Genomic DNA, 17,300 nt, shown 5'->3' with positions numbered 1-17,300 from the left:
AATGGCATGAAAATATATCCTATCTTATAATAGCTCATTTTTCTCTCATTTTAAGATTTAAAATTAAAAGTATAAATCAAATAGCACCTGAACCTTAGCATCACCTGTAAATCACACTCAGGCTGTGGTCTGCATATCTGCAGCTGCATCAGACTAAACTGCAAAATAATCAGTCCTACTTATTAAGGTTAATTTCCCAGGAAAGCTGCAACATGAAGACATAGACATAACAATACCATTATTCATTTAGATCCCTGGTAAATAAGGCCAGTTTCAGTTTTAGTTACGGTGCTATTTCTGTACATGTTCTTTCTTAACTAGTGGTGTGACCTCGACTAATGGTTTCACTTCTCTGAGGATCACCTGTTTCCTTCTCTGTTTTGCCATCTGTGGAATTCATGTAATAGGTACAAAAGAAGGGCTGTGGGAATCTAATATGAGACAACATATCTAAAGCAATATTAAGTATTTTTATATATTATTTATTATTTGGCTTATTGTTATGGTTGTATAGAACCAGCATTAATTGCTGGGACCCAGGAGAGACGTTTGGCTCAAAGGGACAAGGGTGGAGCCCTAGCTAACATCCGAAATGGGGATGAAAAATCCTCTCACCCATTCTCTCACCCCACTAGGAGCCCTTCCTCTGTCTCCAGACTGTGGTCTACAAAAAACACAGAAATGTAGACTGTAATTTCCCCTTAGAATATGGCCTTCAAATTTCCAGGAATCCAATGAAATTGCCTAAAGTGACATATGCAACCTCCTGCCTTCCTCCTACATGTAAACATTGGTTGCTAAGAAACAGCTTCTGGCATTATGCATGGCACCCCCTGGTGCTCAGGACTATTACTGCAATCTTGGGAATGTTAACTCTTCCCCAAGAACATGTCCAAAAAGCCTTTTCGTCTACCTGTCAGAGGGGAGAAGGAGATCTAGTGCCACCCGATGAGTATTTTCTGATCCTAGTTCTGAACTGTAACAGGTTATGTTTCATAATCTGTCACAAACCCTTTTCCATCATTACCGAGAAGGAAAGCAACGTAGCATCTGGCTATATCTTTTTTTTTTTCAAAAATTAATTCAATATTATTTTATTTTCAGTTCTGAATTCTCTCCCTTCCTACTCAGCCTGCCCCTCCACTTTAGAAGGCAAGAAAAGCAAACCCATTACAAATATGTATAGACATGCAAAACAAATTCCCTCATTCTGGCTACATCTTTGAATCAAAACCTCTGAACTTTGATTTGAAATCATTTTCAGATGTTAGAAAACCTAAAAATATTTTTCACCTTTTTCATTCTGCTAAATATGCACATGAAATAGATACTAAATAGCTGTATCTTTATGTAAAAGAGGTATAATATAGATCTCTATAGTGACAGGTATACATCTATATGTAAAATACAAAAATATTCATCTGCTTTCCTTCCCAATTACATAAAGATATAGCTCTAGAGTACACAAAATTTAATACTGTATAATTTTTTGTTTTAAAAATCTTTTTGTGAAACATTTATTTTGAATATTTGGAAGATATTTGTGTGATCTAAACGGTAAAGTTTCAGTACAATGCCGCTGCCATCCCAAAGTGTATATTTTCAAATGTTTCTAACTTTTTTCCACTTTCATTCCAAAGTTCAAACGATCAATGCATATTCTTCAGGAAATGTTTTCAGGATTTCTCAAAACCAAGGTTCAAGAAGAGGTTACTTGGTGCTTCAGCCATATCATGAAATTTGAATGTAGAACATGGATCACATGAAACCTGACTAGTCCTACTTCTTTTGGTCTAATCCAGGGGTGACGCCTCTAGGGCCTCAGATATGTGCCTTTGACTGAATCCAAATTTCACAGAACAAATCCCCATGATAAAAGGATTTATTCTATAAAACTTGGACTTAGTCAAAAGGCTGTACCCAAGACCCTAGAAGGTCACATGTGACTTCAAGGCCGCAGGTTCCCCACCCCTGAATTAAACCTGAGTAGAATGAATTCCCTTTCACCTCTAAGGAATAACAAATTTTATGTCATAATTTTCAAGATATTGGAGAAATTCCTAAATCTACATGGCCAAATAGCATACCTATTTTAATACCTTGCTAAAAGGCAATTATCATTGTCTTCCTGAAAACTACTCTTTAAAGAAGCTAAAGTGGATGAAACTCTTGTGCCAACATCAATTGCTAAAATTAAAATGTTCTTAAATTATGGGAAGTACACATTCACTCAGTGTTTTTCTTCACCAACAGGTATTTTGCTGAATGGGATGTAGTAACAGCTCAACAGGTGCTCTCCGATTCTCTTCATACGAAATACAGGTGATTCTTGAGGTCAAAGTACCTGGAACTGATACCATTGTTTTACTACGAACTTTGATTTTACAATCCTGTTCTTCTGTGGATTGTACATTTGACTAAATTAAGTTCAGAAATGTCTCGCAGATTGAAATTGCAAATTTATTTAGCGCTAGAGGTAGGTGCTATGTGTAGGTGCTCATCTGCCTCCACAGAAACCACAGCAGTGACTGGAATCATTGGGTGGGATTGGGATAGGTCTGAAACTATGCAGAAATAACCTTTAAGGCCAATTTCAGATAAAATGGATAAGCTGTAGATACCCTTTTGTAGCTCTCTGGAGCTTCTACAGCACCTTTTGAAAGAGAGGAGGAATTGGAAATGCTTGTAGTGTCCTAATTGTCATGAAAGGTAGCCCAGAGGTGGACAAGAAAAGGAACATCAGAGCCTGAGAAAAGTGGCTAGAGCAAAAAGAGTTGAATGGCTGGGAGAATAGAGGGAATGGAAAGAGGGTTTACTTGCTTTCATTTTATTCAATATTCTGGTTTTCAGTTCATTTGTATTTTTTTTAATTTATCTTTTAAAAATTTTCTTTTCTTGTACACATAAAGGGAGGTCACTAAAGAAGAAATAAGGTATTTTTCTTTGCATTTTAAGTTATATTTCTTTTATCTCATTTCTAGAAATTTCATCCACAGCAAGATTTTTTTAAATTGTCTGATTAAAAATCTTAACAAAAGCAAGCAGTTTCAAATTCCTTGCCTAACATATCATTTATCTTGGACTTCATCTTAGCATACTTGGCAAGCTTGCTTAGGATGAAATTCAAGGGACTGGCAGAAAATATGTCAAAGATATTTTGCACAACCTTAATTCAAAATGAAGGATAACATTAAAAAAAAATCTCCCCTAGAAGAATGAAAATTTCACCATTTGTTGCTATGATCCAACCCAAAACAATGAATTAATTCTGAAAGTTATGGTGGGGGCAGGGGGTAATGAGAAAGGGTGCCGAGATAAGGAAAATGTAACCCTTTACATTTATCTGCCCTCCCTGGGGAATTCTCTTATTCAAGCACTGACCAAAATGAATGTTTCATATTTATCAAAGGAACTGCTAGTAATATTAATGTGTCAAGAGTCTTTATAGAGACTAGATAGTGGTTATAGATACTGGTCACTGCATTTAAAAGAAGCTCTATTATTTTATGACCACAAAATAACCCATTTTTTTTCCTGCTTTACATCTTAAAGGAGCCAACAATTTGTGTTTATTAAACAAAGTCAAATTACACCATAACATTTTCTCCTAAGAGCATGGATGGAGTATTTTTATTTCCTCAGTGTAATTCTCATTTTAGTTTGAGTCTGACTAATGGATCTAACTGGCCAGGGTTCGTTAAATTATATGGCATTTCACAAATATAAAATGCCACAGAGAATTACTTTCTTTCTCTTTCTCCCTTTAGCAAAAACACTATAAAAATACAGCTTTCTCTTAACCTCATGTGACCAAGATCTAGCCACTTGTATAGAATGTATTCTAAATTGCATGCTATTGGAACATAAGGATGCTAAATCACCCAATGATAAAACTAATTAGGGATGCTCTCTGTGAACACGTGGGTGGCATTGCCAAAGGGAGTATTTGACAGAAAATGAAGGACCTCTTAATGATTTGTTCTGGGAGAGAAGATGGAAAATGCATTATACATATTTTTTTCAATAGCCCTCTTTGAGTTTTATTGTTTTGCATGTAAGCCATTCAACAAAGCGTGGCATCCTAAATTGCGTTACCTAAGGCTATAGCTGGCTGCTGTACACATACATATGTTCTGGTCAAAATCTTTTTCCTCTGATCCTCAAGTTTTAGTGAAATCTTGCAAGTAAAAATAATGTATGGATTGTGTAGCTAGGTTGCTGGATATGACCAAATAGAAAATAACCTTTTAAGAGTCACTACTCTTTTGTTACCATTGGGAGTAAAAGTTCAGGCTATCATCACAATTAGTGTTAGGTCCCAAACCACAAGGGTTTTGGACAGAGAGACTATAGTTTAGCCATGAAAAACATTGCTTTGAATGCATGTGGTCCTTAGTAAGTAGCCATTGTGCAAGACTGCTCTAAATGCTTCCATCCCTGAGATTCTATTATAACGTGAGGAACTAGAGTAAGAGATTTATTTTCCTCCTAGCTATTATTTGGTGCCTGAACAGAATGAGAGAAATCAAAAGATATTCTTCCGGACTGACCCTCATGTTCGGTTTATGGCATCTTACAGTCATACAGTGGATTTTCTCAGCTTGGTAAAAGACTCTTTCTGGTTTTTCTAGTGCTAACAGAACTTTAATTTGATAAGTGTGGTGGGGGCCACACTGCTTATTTATACTATTTTTCCACAGAAGACAGGAACCACATATACAAATCTTTGCCCAAGATGCTTCTCTAAATTTCAGCCAAATTTTATCTTCTTTTTTATTTAACTTAGAACAAGAGCTTCCTTTGCTCATTTTCTGTTTACGATGTAGGTGCTTCTGCTCTGAAAAGATACAGCATGTTTTGACACATGTTATAAATTTACTTTAAATTGTAGTTAGCAGTTCGCTCCCAGGAATAGAAAGTGAATACATTAAGGTAGAGTGACAAAATATTGCTTTACTCACCACTTGAAAGTGTGCTGCTGCTGGTTTGTGTTTGCAGTATTTTGTGTGTGTGTGTGTGTGTGTGTGTGTGAGCGTGTACGCACGTGTGTGCATGCATATGGATTTGTATATGAGAGTATTGTGTGTGTGGATGTGGGTGTGGGTGTGTACGTAGGTGTGTATATGTGTGTCTGTCTATATGCGTGCGTGTTCTAAAATGCGGAATGTTTAACAGTCTCTCTTAACACTTTCTTCTAATGCCTTATTGTGATAGAGGTGATCCTGGATTCTCAGAGCCAGAAGAATGCAGGCTGAGGCAGATCTTACCGGAAAAGCTTTATAATGAATGAAAAGAAAGCCACATTTGGAATAAACAGGCCTGGGATCAAATACCATTCTTGTACTTAGTAACTTTGTAACCTTGAACACATTGCTTTAACCTCTGTAGGCATTCATTTCCTCATCTATAAAACTGTGGGTTTGTTCCAGATCATTCCTAGTGGTTCCTTCCAGGTCTCATCAATAATCCTATTATTCCTGAGAGTATATGCCCAGTAATTGGCTACGTGCCTATCATCCAAAGGCCAGTCTAATTAAGTACAAAAAGATTCCTTATCACCAGAAGGAAAGCTAATAGGTAATGAATTATTTTGGACAAAGCAACTCATGAAAACATCTATTAAGTCATAAAAGAATTTGGGTTGAAGAAATATCCACACCAGTGAAATAGCAGTTCTGGTGAAATGTTGAATGGTTTCAGGGAACAGTAGCAACTCCATGCCTTCTCACTGTTAAGTAAAAACTATGCATAATTTTTTGCTTAACTACAATAATTCAATTCAAGTCACCAAGCATTTGTCAAGTGCCTATGTGCCATGCACACTATTAGCTGCTATGGTACAAATTGTCATCTCCTGAGAGAATTGCTTTATAGGTGGACATCAGGATTGGTTTTTTATCCCACACTACAGCGGATTCCGTATCTGTGTTGGACGTGTGAAATGTATCTCCTTGCATAGATTTCCATAGAAATTAATCATGAATTTTAAAGCATATTCAATTCCAAATGAAAAATGAAAGATTTCATGGTAGGGTTGCACATATCGCAAGAGTACTCTGGTTAATATTTTAATGTGAAGAACCTTGGAAAAGGACATATATCAATTAAAAACAATTCAATTTTTCAGCAAATTCAGCAAAACAGAATGGGAAAAGAAAAGGTTGGATAAAGCAATTGGGTAAGTCTGTAATTTTGTACAAAAGTTGATAGTTTATGGAATTAGGAACCATATGACTGTTTTTCTTGAGAGCCTACTACATATAAGGCACTATACAAGGGACTGTAGAGGTTAAAAAAGAACTTCGAAACCAGGTCCCGGTCCTTAGAAACTAAGAGAATTACAAAATTCCATTAAAAGATTTTGAAAACATTTTAGTAGTATATTATACTTTTCCTTTGCCTAGACAGAAATATATAGGAAGTCATAAATGTACACTATTTTTTTCTCAAAAACCACCCTTTTTGAATTCACATAACTCAAATATTAGATTGCTAGTAAATCAAAGTGAGTTACTTATAAAATTCGTAAAAGGTTGCCAGGCTATTAGGCTTTGATTACAATGACTTTGAAATGGTCCTTAACTCTATTGTTTGTCCTTAGTTCCAGAAGAGACCTCAGGAAAGTGATGCTGTAACTTGCAAGTAAATTGGATTTAAGTGAGGTAGGGCTGTGCAAAGTCACCAGCCTGACTTTCTCTTCCAGAGCCATCTGGGTCCATGGCAAGATGTAGATCAGGATGACTAGAGATGGCCCTGCCATTAACTGAGAAGTTATTCCTGAAGGGGAAGTTTTTAATCTTGTATACAGGACTGATACAGCCATGGGACATTTGAGGCTGTCAAAGCTAGTTTCCTTTTAGTTTCAATGGACAGAGGCCAAGGAGGAAAAACATGTTCTCAGCAGGCATATTGGAACAAAGTCTGTTAAATCCTTAGTGTTTGCCAAAGGAGGGATCTGTCCACCTGAGAAATAAGTTTAACCATATTGCCTTTAAAAAAATCACTCTATCCTTTTCTGGTTTGCTAAGCCCCGACATTTAATGTAAAGTAAATAGTGTGATTGACTTTTTACAGGTACTCTTTTGCCATTGTGGGCATTAATATTACTGACCTGGCCTATAACCTGCTGGTAAGCGGTGCTCTGAAAACCCATTTCTACAATGTTGCACCTGAAGCCCCAACTTTGTCTCACTTCCAGCAAACTTTCTGTAAGTTGACCTTTTATGATGCTTATTAATTGGTTGCTACTTTATTTAAAAGTATTGCTTAAATTTGTTAAAGAATAACCTCCAAGTTGGGTACTAGCCAAAAACCACTGAGTACTGCGAACCAGTGTTGAATAGTTCCCAAAGGGACAGAGGCATCTAACAAGGAGCAACTTTTTCAGTTGCCTCTGGTCTATATTTTCTTTTCTTATTTTTAAACATGAGTTCTTTATCTTTTCCTCTATTTTGGACCCCTTTAGGAATCTAGTGGAGACTATGAACCCCTTCTCAGAATACAGTGTTTAAATGAATAAATTTCAAATACATAAGATTGCAATTGAAATAGTTATTAAAATATTTTAAAAACTAATTTCATGGACCCCAGATTAAGAACTTCTAAAACAATTTTTAAAAGATATACTAACTCCAGTTAGCCACTTACCTTTTTGCCTCGGTTTCCTCATCTATAAAATGACCTGGAAAAGGAAATAGCAAACTACTTCCGTATATTTGCCAAAAAAAACCCCCAAAAGGGGTTACAAAGAGTCAGACATGACTGAAAATGACTAAACAACAAACAAAAAGCTCCTGTTTCTTTCTATTAGTTTTCATTCTCATTCTTAGGGGAGAGGAAAATTTGACTTTCAGATCACAAAAAAGCTTAGGAGTTTCTGCCTTCCTGAGATTCATGACCTGCCTATATTTTCTGCTTTATCTGGACTAGAGATCTATGTGCTCACAGCATTGCAGAATCTTAAAGCTGGAAGGTATTTCAGCATCCTTTGATTTCATGTCATATCTCAATAATAATCTCTTTTACAAATCATCCCCAACAAAGGGTTATCCAGACTTTGCTTGAAAACCCCTAGGAAGAAGAAAGCCTTCCCAAATAGCCCATTCTGATTTTAGACAGCTCTAATTGCTAGAAAGTTTTTCTTTACATTTAACCCTAGTTTACCTCTCTGCAACCTCTACCCACTGCTCTTAATTCCCTTATGGCATAAGCAAAACAAGAAATCCTTCTTTTTCATATAAGATCCTTTCAAAAACTTGAAGATAGGTATCATGTCCCCCAAAGTTCTTTCAGCTGAGTCTAATATGAAACAATCTTAGGGACATTTCATTATCCTGGTTGTCCTTCTCTGAGTGCTCTACAGTTTATCAAAGCCCTTACTAAAATGGCAAGAGTTTGGAAACATTTTATATCATTTTTTTATCATATATTTTACTAAAATTACTACCTTTGTTCAAAGATTTTGCTTTCCTGCCCAACTACTGTATAACCAGCTCACTTAGTTTTTATTCATGTGTTCCATAAATATCTTTTACTCTGTTTCTTAAAAACAAATCCTCAGTTGTTATATGGCATAGCCCTTTTACACCCACTATACATCTCTCTATTATCCTTTGTGTCACCCCAAATTTTTATCCTTTAGAGATTTGATGTCTCTGATTCACAGTCTCATAGAACTACTGGAAGAATAATGGTATTAAAAATTCCTCAGTTAATATTGGTCCTCAGAAGATCATTGAACAAAATCATCACTGTGCATCAGTTAAGGAACTGCATATGACTTTAATGTACACATGGGATGCTCTTTTTTGGAGAAGAGCTTCTAAGACTGTGTTTTGTGCTTGAGTCTAATTTTTAAAAAACTCAACATATCATGATGTTGCTCTGTTCCTCTTTTGATCAGTCAGGTATGTCTGGAAAGATGTATTCTGTAGTCTGCTGTAGATCATTTGTGAAATTCTGCCTGTTAGCCCTTCTCATGTTCCCATCATGGATATCATCAACATTTGTGCAGATAATTCTTATAAAGGCTTGACACTGATGAGAAAGTAGGCATATAGGTCAGTACTTACTTTTGTCCTCAGTCTTATTGATGAGTAGATGATAATGTCATACATGAATTTTTTCCAATTATTTATTATCTTCTCTCTTTTCTGACATACTGAAAATAAATCCTTCAATGCTGTCAAAGTTGCGTCACTACTGACATGAAATTCTTCTATATTTACTTGGTGTGATCTAGTTACTTTTTCCATCTTCGGCTTCTTCAGTGACATTTCTACATACTCATTCAGAATTTGAGATGTTAGGGATCCAATGTGATTGTTGTCAATAATAGAAATAGTTTGTTCTAGCCATGCTTATGAGTCTGTTAGCTTTTTCACCTCTTGTCATCCACCTTTATTTATAAATGCTCTTTGGTTTAGTTGGATCTCGCTGTAATTTTTCTGTAGATTTGTTTTCCCCTCCAATACTCTTCACTTCTACGTCCGTAGTGTCTTGAAAATGTTTGCTAAGTCATCTAAAAATTCATTAGCCTACTGCATTTCTTTAATCTTAGAGTATATTTTCTGATTTTTTTAAAAAAAATTCTCTTCTGTGCCTACCTACTCACTGAAGTGAGGGAGCTATGTGGCACAATCGATGTAGAATCAGAATGGACTTGGAATCAGAATGACCTGAATTCAAATCCAGCCTAAGATACTTCTAGCTGTGTGACCTTGGGCAAGTCATTAAGCCTGTGTTTGCCTCAGTTTTCTCTAATGTAAACTAGGGATAATAATCACACTTACCTCCCAGAGTTGTTGTGAGGATCAAGTGAGATAATGAATAAAGTGCTTAGGTCATTGCCTGGCATATAGTAGGCTCTATATAAATGGTGGCTATTATTATTATATCAATGTATACATTGGGTTAGTCTAAAGGATCTTTTCTTTATTGAATTTCTCCACCTCTTTATCTTCAACAAATGTCGTTGCATGAACTGTAATTATTTCATGGTGAACTTCTTATTTGGGCCTATCTTGTACGTCTTGTATGTCATCAGTATCCTATGAAATGAGGAATGGTACAGTGGAAAGAGTTCTGAGTCTGGAGTTGTAACACCTGACAGTAACTCTCCCACGTAGTACTTTTGTCTACCTCTTACTACCTATGTGACTTTGGGCAAGTCACTTAACCTCCATGGGCCTCAGTTTTTTTCCCTATAAAATGAATGGGTTAGACTAGACGACCTCTGAGGCCTATTCCAGTCCTAGATCTATGATCCTATGGTTCTATATGACCTTGGACCAGACACTTAATCTACGTCTTAGTTTCCTAATCTGTAGAATAAAGGTGATCAGATTATATGACCTTTAATAGCCCTTCTATCCATAAATCTATGGTTCTATGCTTTTGTTAAGAGACTACATGGCATAATGCTTATAGGTCTAGCCCTGGTGTCCAGAGACCTGGGTTCATGTCCTTCCTGTGATGCATACTGGCTATGTGACCTTAGGCAGGTCACTCATTTAACCTCTCAGTGCATTAGGCAGTTCTCTAAAACTGTAAGTTGTTGAGTAGGTGCAAATCTACACTGATAGATAAAATCTATATTTTTTCACTACATTAATGGAATCATAGGCCCAGGACCAGTACTATCCTCAATTTTTTAATTTTAATTTTTTGCTTTTGGGTACATTATAAACCCAACTTTTTGTCTCTCCAAATAAGACTTTTGAGCTATCACTACCTTTACTTACAAATTCCTTAAGTCTTCTAGTTTCATTTTTGGTGAGGATGTCCATAATGGTATAGTTCATTTCATTCAGAAATATTATATATACCATGACCAAAAATTAATTCAAAATCAAACACGTAATGAGTCTGCAGTGTTTCTGGCAACACTTGCCCATGTTGCATCATACAACTTCCCTATAGCCTTGGTTCTGAACCCATAACATGTGCATTTGAATTGCATCATGCCATACAATGCCAATGAACGCTGCCAGAAACACGTTATGAGTTACAATGTTTTTACTGTACATACAAAGTTTTCTGCTCTTACAGAAACACAATAGTTTAGTCATGAAAAATGAAGACTTTTAATATTTTCCTACTGTAAAAATAAACCAACACATCCATCACATCAGAATACTTTCAAATTTTCAAATTTGCTTTCATTTTTAATAAATGGCAAAATCATATATGTACATATATACACGTATACCAAAGAACTGTTTTAAAATAAATTTCTTTATAATTTTTTGTATAGCTATTTTATATACCTATATGCCTAGGGTCATGGAAAAAATTTTTTGGGTGAAAAAGGGTGCAAGTGGAAAAAATACAAGAAGCCCTTCTATAGAACACTGCAGAGCCTCCTACATTGAAATCCATGATCACTAAAGAATTTGACCTCTCTATACAGAAAAAAGATAAGTGAATGATGGGTGTATATTGCTGAGAGTATGATATATGGATAAAGTTCATAGAAGTGTTTTATCAATACATACATCTTGGATAGGCACTGTGGATAGACAGTGAGCTGGCCCCAGAACTGAACAAAAAGAGGAGAATGGGCTGAATTGCTTTGAGAAAATGTCGCAGTACTTCTAATGACTCCAGACTCTTAGGGGCAGTTAGGTGACACAGTGGATAGAGCACTGGCCCTGGAGTCAGGAGGATCTGAGTTCAAATCCAGCCTCAGACACTTGCTAGCTGTGTGACTCTGGGCAAGTCTCTTAATTCCAGGTGCCTGTGAAAGAATGACTTTAGATTCTCATCTGAAATAGAGATTCTTCTTTTTAATACCACTAGTATTCTGATAATGAGATATGGTGATAGGCAAGTATAGTCTAGGGCAGAAAGTGTCCTCAAGGCCCTTTCAGGGAATCCACAAGGTCAAGAGCATTTTCACAATAATGCTATGTTACTTACCTATTAACATAATCCTCCCTTTTCCAACTACATATCTGTATAAGGTCAGATTTTCTTCATATACTTCAACCAAAGCAATATATCCAACAGACTGTATGCAGAAACAGGAGAATTCAGTTGTCTTCTATTAATCCAGATATTAAAGAGATTTGCAAAAATATAATAATAATGGCCATGATATTAAATAGCACTTATATACTTTAAGATTTGCAAAGCACTGCTTATGTGTTATCTCAGTTGATCCTCGTAACAACCTTATGGGATGTATTACTATTATACCCGTTTTACAGATGAGGAAACTGAGACTGAGAGAGAATAACTGACTTGCCCAGGGTCACACAGAGAATAAGTATCTGAGGGTGAATTTGAACTCATCTTTCTGATTCTAAGTCCAACATTTTTTCCCACTATACCACCTGTTAAAACAATGCTAATTTTTTTGTTTTGATAAACTTAATTATTTTTAACTTAAAATATGCTATTCTTGTTAGCATGGAATGAGTTTATTGTCATTTTAACAAAATTTTAAATATTTTAATCTTAGTTTATATTTCTAATGTAGTCAATATCAATAGATATGTAAGGCATATAAACAAAAGTTCTTCAAGGTTCTCAATAATTTTAAGAATGTAAAGAGGTTCTGAGATCAGAAAGTTTGAGAACCACTTGTTATAGAGGAAGGTCTGCTGGGGATCATTTGTGGGAGGACATAGACAAGTCATGTAGGATGAAAAGACATGGATGAATTGTAGTCTGTACCTTTGGAGGAGCTACCCACATCTATGAGATCACAGATCCACTTAAGGGCTCAAATACAGCTTAAAGTTGTATCTGATACCCCATGAATTTAAAAAATAAATAAATAAAAGACCTTCAATAGATTTAGTAGAGTTTCTTTAGAGGGCTTATAGAGAATCCATGAGTAAGACCTATAAAGCATAGGCAGGCTTGGTAGAAGGGAAGTTGCCCATCCTGATTAATTCAGTCCCACAGTAACTCTTTATTCCTTTGGTGTATTCTGATCCATTATACGAATAAGTCCCATACTATGAAAGAAATATATTGTCATTGTGGTTTTATCCCCCATCTTGGGCAAACCAGATGATTTTGAATTAGAGATTAATGAGGGATTTTCCCCCCATTTTCTTGCCATTATTTTCTCTCTTCCAGGTTATTTGATGCATGAATTTCATAAGTTTTGGATTGAAGAGGACCCCATGGATATAATGGAGTTCAATCGTGTGCGGGAAAAATTCCGCAAGAGGATCTTAAAACAGCTTCAGAATCCAGACATGGCATTATGCCCTCACTTTGCTGCCTCAGAAGGTTTAATCAATATGTAGTCAAGCACTATTATTCTACTGGAAAATACTGGAACACTGCCTCATTTATTGTGTTAGAGCTCTGCTTAAGTCACAACTCCCATACTGAATGAACATGGCAATTGTATGCATGCTTTTTGGTGCAGTATTTTTATCTATTTCGGTTATTATATGTATCAGATCCCCAGATACATTTCTGGGGGATCTGCCATCAAATTTGTGCTCATATTGTGGCAATTTGCAGTGTTACATCTTGACATCCAAGTATGAAGAGAGTTTTTTCTATTTTTTTAGATTTCCCCCCGCCCATAATTCATCATCAAAGAATTGTATTTCTCTATAGCTGTGTTTTGTATATGTGAAATAACTAGCTGAATCTTGTACTGTGAAAGCCTTTTAACTTATTGATTTTTTTTTTTTTTTGACTGCTGCTATTGGCATTTCAAGCCAAGTCCGTGCTTGGACCTCATTTCGATGAAGTATATCACTTTAATGTAATGCAGGCAGACATATGATAAGCCAAACTCTTTCTCGCAAGCTTATTTGCGCTTCATGAAAATGTAATGAGGCTTACCAGACGCAAGCTTTTGTAGGGACTACTCATTCAAAAGAAAGCAGAATTCCATTGTGATGTCTCCTACTCATGATCCATGTCGTAGCCATCTAAATATCAAAGTATCTTACTTCATAGGCTGAGAAGCCTAAATTCATTTGTGATGCCTGAACACTAACAAAAGATGTATCCTTTCTAAAGGATTTTTCCACCGCCTGACTCCTGTTGACACTTAGGCTTAGTCTACAGCCTGGTTCTGATCCAAACTCCTGTGTTTGGGGAACTGAGTGCTGAATGGGACAGCTTACTATGTGTGTCAGGAGGGAGCACACACTGATATTGTGCTTGGAAATTTGTGGCAAAGGAAAAACCTAAAAGATTCCTTTCTGCAGTTTTTGCATTATATTAAAAGTTTAATCTTTTATCATGCGATGTTACTTAAAAGAGGGGGAAAAACAGATCCCCAAAGTGGTAATGATTAAAAGGAGAAAATAAAAGTAAAACTAATAAGAAAAAAAACCTCCCTTCCCCCATTTAGTTTGGAATGATGACTGTGTAGTCTGTCAATTGGTGTTTACCATGGCATTTCATACCCATGGTATTTTATACCTTCTATCAATTTTAGTATTATTAGAAGTTTGTGTAATCACTGGTATATGAAAATGACTTTTGAGTACTGACTAAGTAATTGTCAGTTATATGAATAAATTACATGTCACTCTAAAAGACAGCTTAGTGGATTTGGTTTTTGTTCATTTGTCCACACAGTATTTCTAGGTATGCATGTGGGCAAAGGGTGAGGGTTCCAAAGGAAGGAAAATTGAAGCTGACTGTACATCATATAGTAATTCTCAGAAGCCAAATGTCTGTTCCAACTATGATCCAGACCAGGGGTGTTTTAGTGGAGGAACGGCATTCTGTCTATTTTTCTTAATACCTGCTAAGATTATCTCACATAGGGGAGAGAGCAAATGAAGATGAAACCTAAAACAAGTGCTGGGCACTGCTGCAGCACTTAGCATTTACCTGCCTCCTGGCTGCTTTACCTTTTCCAGGTCTGTTAGGTCTTTTTCTTAGTATTATTCAAACATTTTTCATCACATCTGTTATTGCCCATGACCTTCTGAGACTGGGCAAGGGAAGAGGCAGTAATAAGCACTGATACCTGAGTAGCCCAGCACACAAAGGAAGTGGTGCACACTGCAAATGATCCATCATGGGAGTTCATTTCCTCAGTATCTCTAGTTCCTGTAACTGGGAACTGGGAGAACTCAGGTATCACTTCATACACAGGTTCAGCTCTTGACAGTCACATGTGTCTGCCGTCTTTTCCAATTTCTTGCTGGCCTGTTTCAGTGTGAAATGGTTCTTATCTTGTTTGTCACTTTAACAAGTTCTTGTCTTTCTCTGATTAGAATTCTGTAGCTGATATCATGAAAGACTCAAGTTCGTTCCCCTTTTTCCCCCCTCTGACTCTCTGAGTGGGTCTTTTCTATTGTTTCTTAACAGGGCTGTGCATATTTTGAAATGAATGGACACTGAGTGATTCCTGGTATATAATTAGAATTATTAGAATTCTCATTCACACTTCCTTGGGGAAAGTGCATTTTCACCAACAATGGGGCGGGGGAGGCAGTGAGGGGAGGAAGAAGAAGTCAGGAATGTAAAAGGTGAAAAGCATTGAAATGTATAACTTTGTTCTTTACAAACATCCTGAATGATTCTGTTTTCATGGCCACATTATCTTAGTGGAGGATATCCCCTTAAAATTTTAATTATAGGCTGAAAAAGAGGAGAGTTCTGCCCAAACACCCCTGGCTGTAAGCACAATTTATCTCCCTCTACGGAAGACGAACACATTTATTCTTATGCTAAAGAAGGTCTTCTTACACTGCAGGCCTCCCATATGTGCAGAAAGACAAATATAACCAGAGACTTTGAGGCACCCCCTCCCTCTTAGACACAGTCAGTATCAATCAGTTTATTCATTTGGACCCATGGTTGTTGAACATTATGACAGTATAAAGCAAGCCATCAAATAGCAAACATTTTATGCTTACCCAATAGCCCATAGTTTTGTTTGCTTGCTTTCTTGTTGTTTATTTGTTTTGGAAAGGAGGCGGGGGGAGGGAGGGGAGGAGGGGGGAGTTGAGATTGGGTCTCCCTGTCTTACCCAGTACAGTAACCATTCACAGGCCTGATTTCATTGCTGAAGTTTTAACCTGCTCTATTCCTGACCAGGACTGGTTCACCTCCTTCCTCCTTAGGCAACCTGGTGGCCTCACTGTTCTCTGAGACTTATAATATTAGTGCCAGACTTAGTGCATTCACCCAGTTGGCTTTAGACCTACTGCAGCTCAGAACTTCTGGATATAAGTGATTTGCCAACCTTGACTTCTCCATGAGCAGGGTTTCCAGGCATAAACCACCATACATACCCCTGACCTGGTCACCTTTTATTGCATTTGGTTTCTTAGTGACTAACTTTGCAGTAGATTATTGTGTTCTTTATGCCACTGGAGACAAACAAGTAAATCCTTCTCAATGGACCCCAACCAGCTCAAGCAAAGGCCATTCTACTCCTCTGCCCTCTGGAAAGGGAACAGCTAAATTTCTTGATATGGTTATTTTCATAGGCACCAAGCTGGATTGAATGCTGGCCTACCCAGAGTAGACACAGAAAACAGAGGGTCTTCATTTCTATGAAGCATACTTTTCACTTCCTATCTCCTAATAGAATTGGTGGGAGGGAGGCCCTACAGGGCTTAAGTTTTGCCTTAATGGCCAATAAAGGTAAAAGTAAACCTGAGAGTTTTCTAAACTCACAAAATGTGGGTTTCACCTGGATATGAAGGCTTAGGTAGATCCTGAACTCCTTGAGAATTATCCATTGTTTGTTAAAGGCTACTCTAACTTTCCTCTCTCTTCCCCTCCACCCTCTTCTACCCTATCTCCATACAATATTGTTAGGGCAAGAGGAGCTGAGAAGAGTTTACTTCTGATCCAGACCTTTATCTTATCTTTCCTGCGTATAACAAGCCCTGAGGGAAAGACTTGCCTGTTACATTTCAGACAAAGCTATATAAATGCCGTGGCATTTCAATCTGCCTCATGTTATTGCCCCTGTCCCTGATTCTGGGTTGGGGCAAGATTGGACCTTGTGCTTTTCCCTGGTAACAGTTAAAACAGGCCCCAAATAAAGGTCTGTTGCTATTAGAGTTGCTGGCCAGCCCACTTCTTCTGTGAAAGTCCTATTGCAATAGCCAAGGGCTCCTCTGGACCCTCCTAGCTTTAGACTGATTATCAAGCCTGACGTCTTTCTTTTTCTTGACCTCATTAAAGGGGCCATGCCCTGGCTAGTTCTTAAACAGGCCTATTCAATAAATGGGCATTGCCTCACCCTAAGTGAGGCAACCTGCAAAGACCGTGGCCTAAAGGGCCCCAAGTCTCCCAGTGCATTCTGGGTCATGTCCAGCCATCCCGATGAATATCTGGTCACTGGATTC

At 37.1% G+C, this 17,300-nt stretch overlaps 1 protein-coding gene across 3 annotated transcripts in view; it reads left to right on the top strand.

The window, feature by feature from the left end:
- The window catches only part of ELMOD1 (ELMO domain containing 1), a 70,036-nt gene extending 56,378 nt beyond the window's left edge, over window positions 1-13,658 (top strand). For 2 of the 3 annotated variants that reach the window (XM_072611199.1, XM_072611200.1), the window contains 5 exons: window positions 2,254-2,322; window positions 2,910-2,933; window positions 6,128-6,178; window positions 7,075-7,208; window positions 13,090-13,658. In XM_072611199.1, the coding sequence (XP_072467300.1) occupies window positions 2,254-2,322; window positions 2,910-2,933; window positions 6,128-6,178; window positions 7,075-7,208; window positions 13,090-13,262 (451 nt within the window). In that variant the 3' untranslated portion in view covers window positions 13,263-13,658. The remainder of the gene's footprint in view (window positions 1-2,253; window positions 2,323-2,909; window positions 2,934-6,127; window positions 6,179-7,074; window positions 7,209-13,089) is intronic. The other variant, XM_072611201.1, reaches the window with a different exon arrangement.
- The last annotated feature ends 3,642 nt before the right edge of the window (window positions 13,659-17,300 follow it).

Source organism: Notamacropus eugenii, chromosome 5 (genome assembly GCF_028372415.1).
Source record: "Notamacropus eugenii isolate mMacEug1 chromosome 5, mMacEug1.pri_v2, whole genome shotgun sequence".
In the NCBI taxonomy this organism is placed as follows: domain Eukaryota; kingdom Metazoa; phylum Chordata; class Mammalia; order Diprotodontia; family Macropodidae; genus Notamacropus; species Notamacropus eugenii.
The sequence above is the reverse complement of the archived record's forward strand: the minus strand, read 5'-3'. Positions and strand labels throughout refer to the sequence as shown.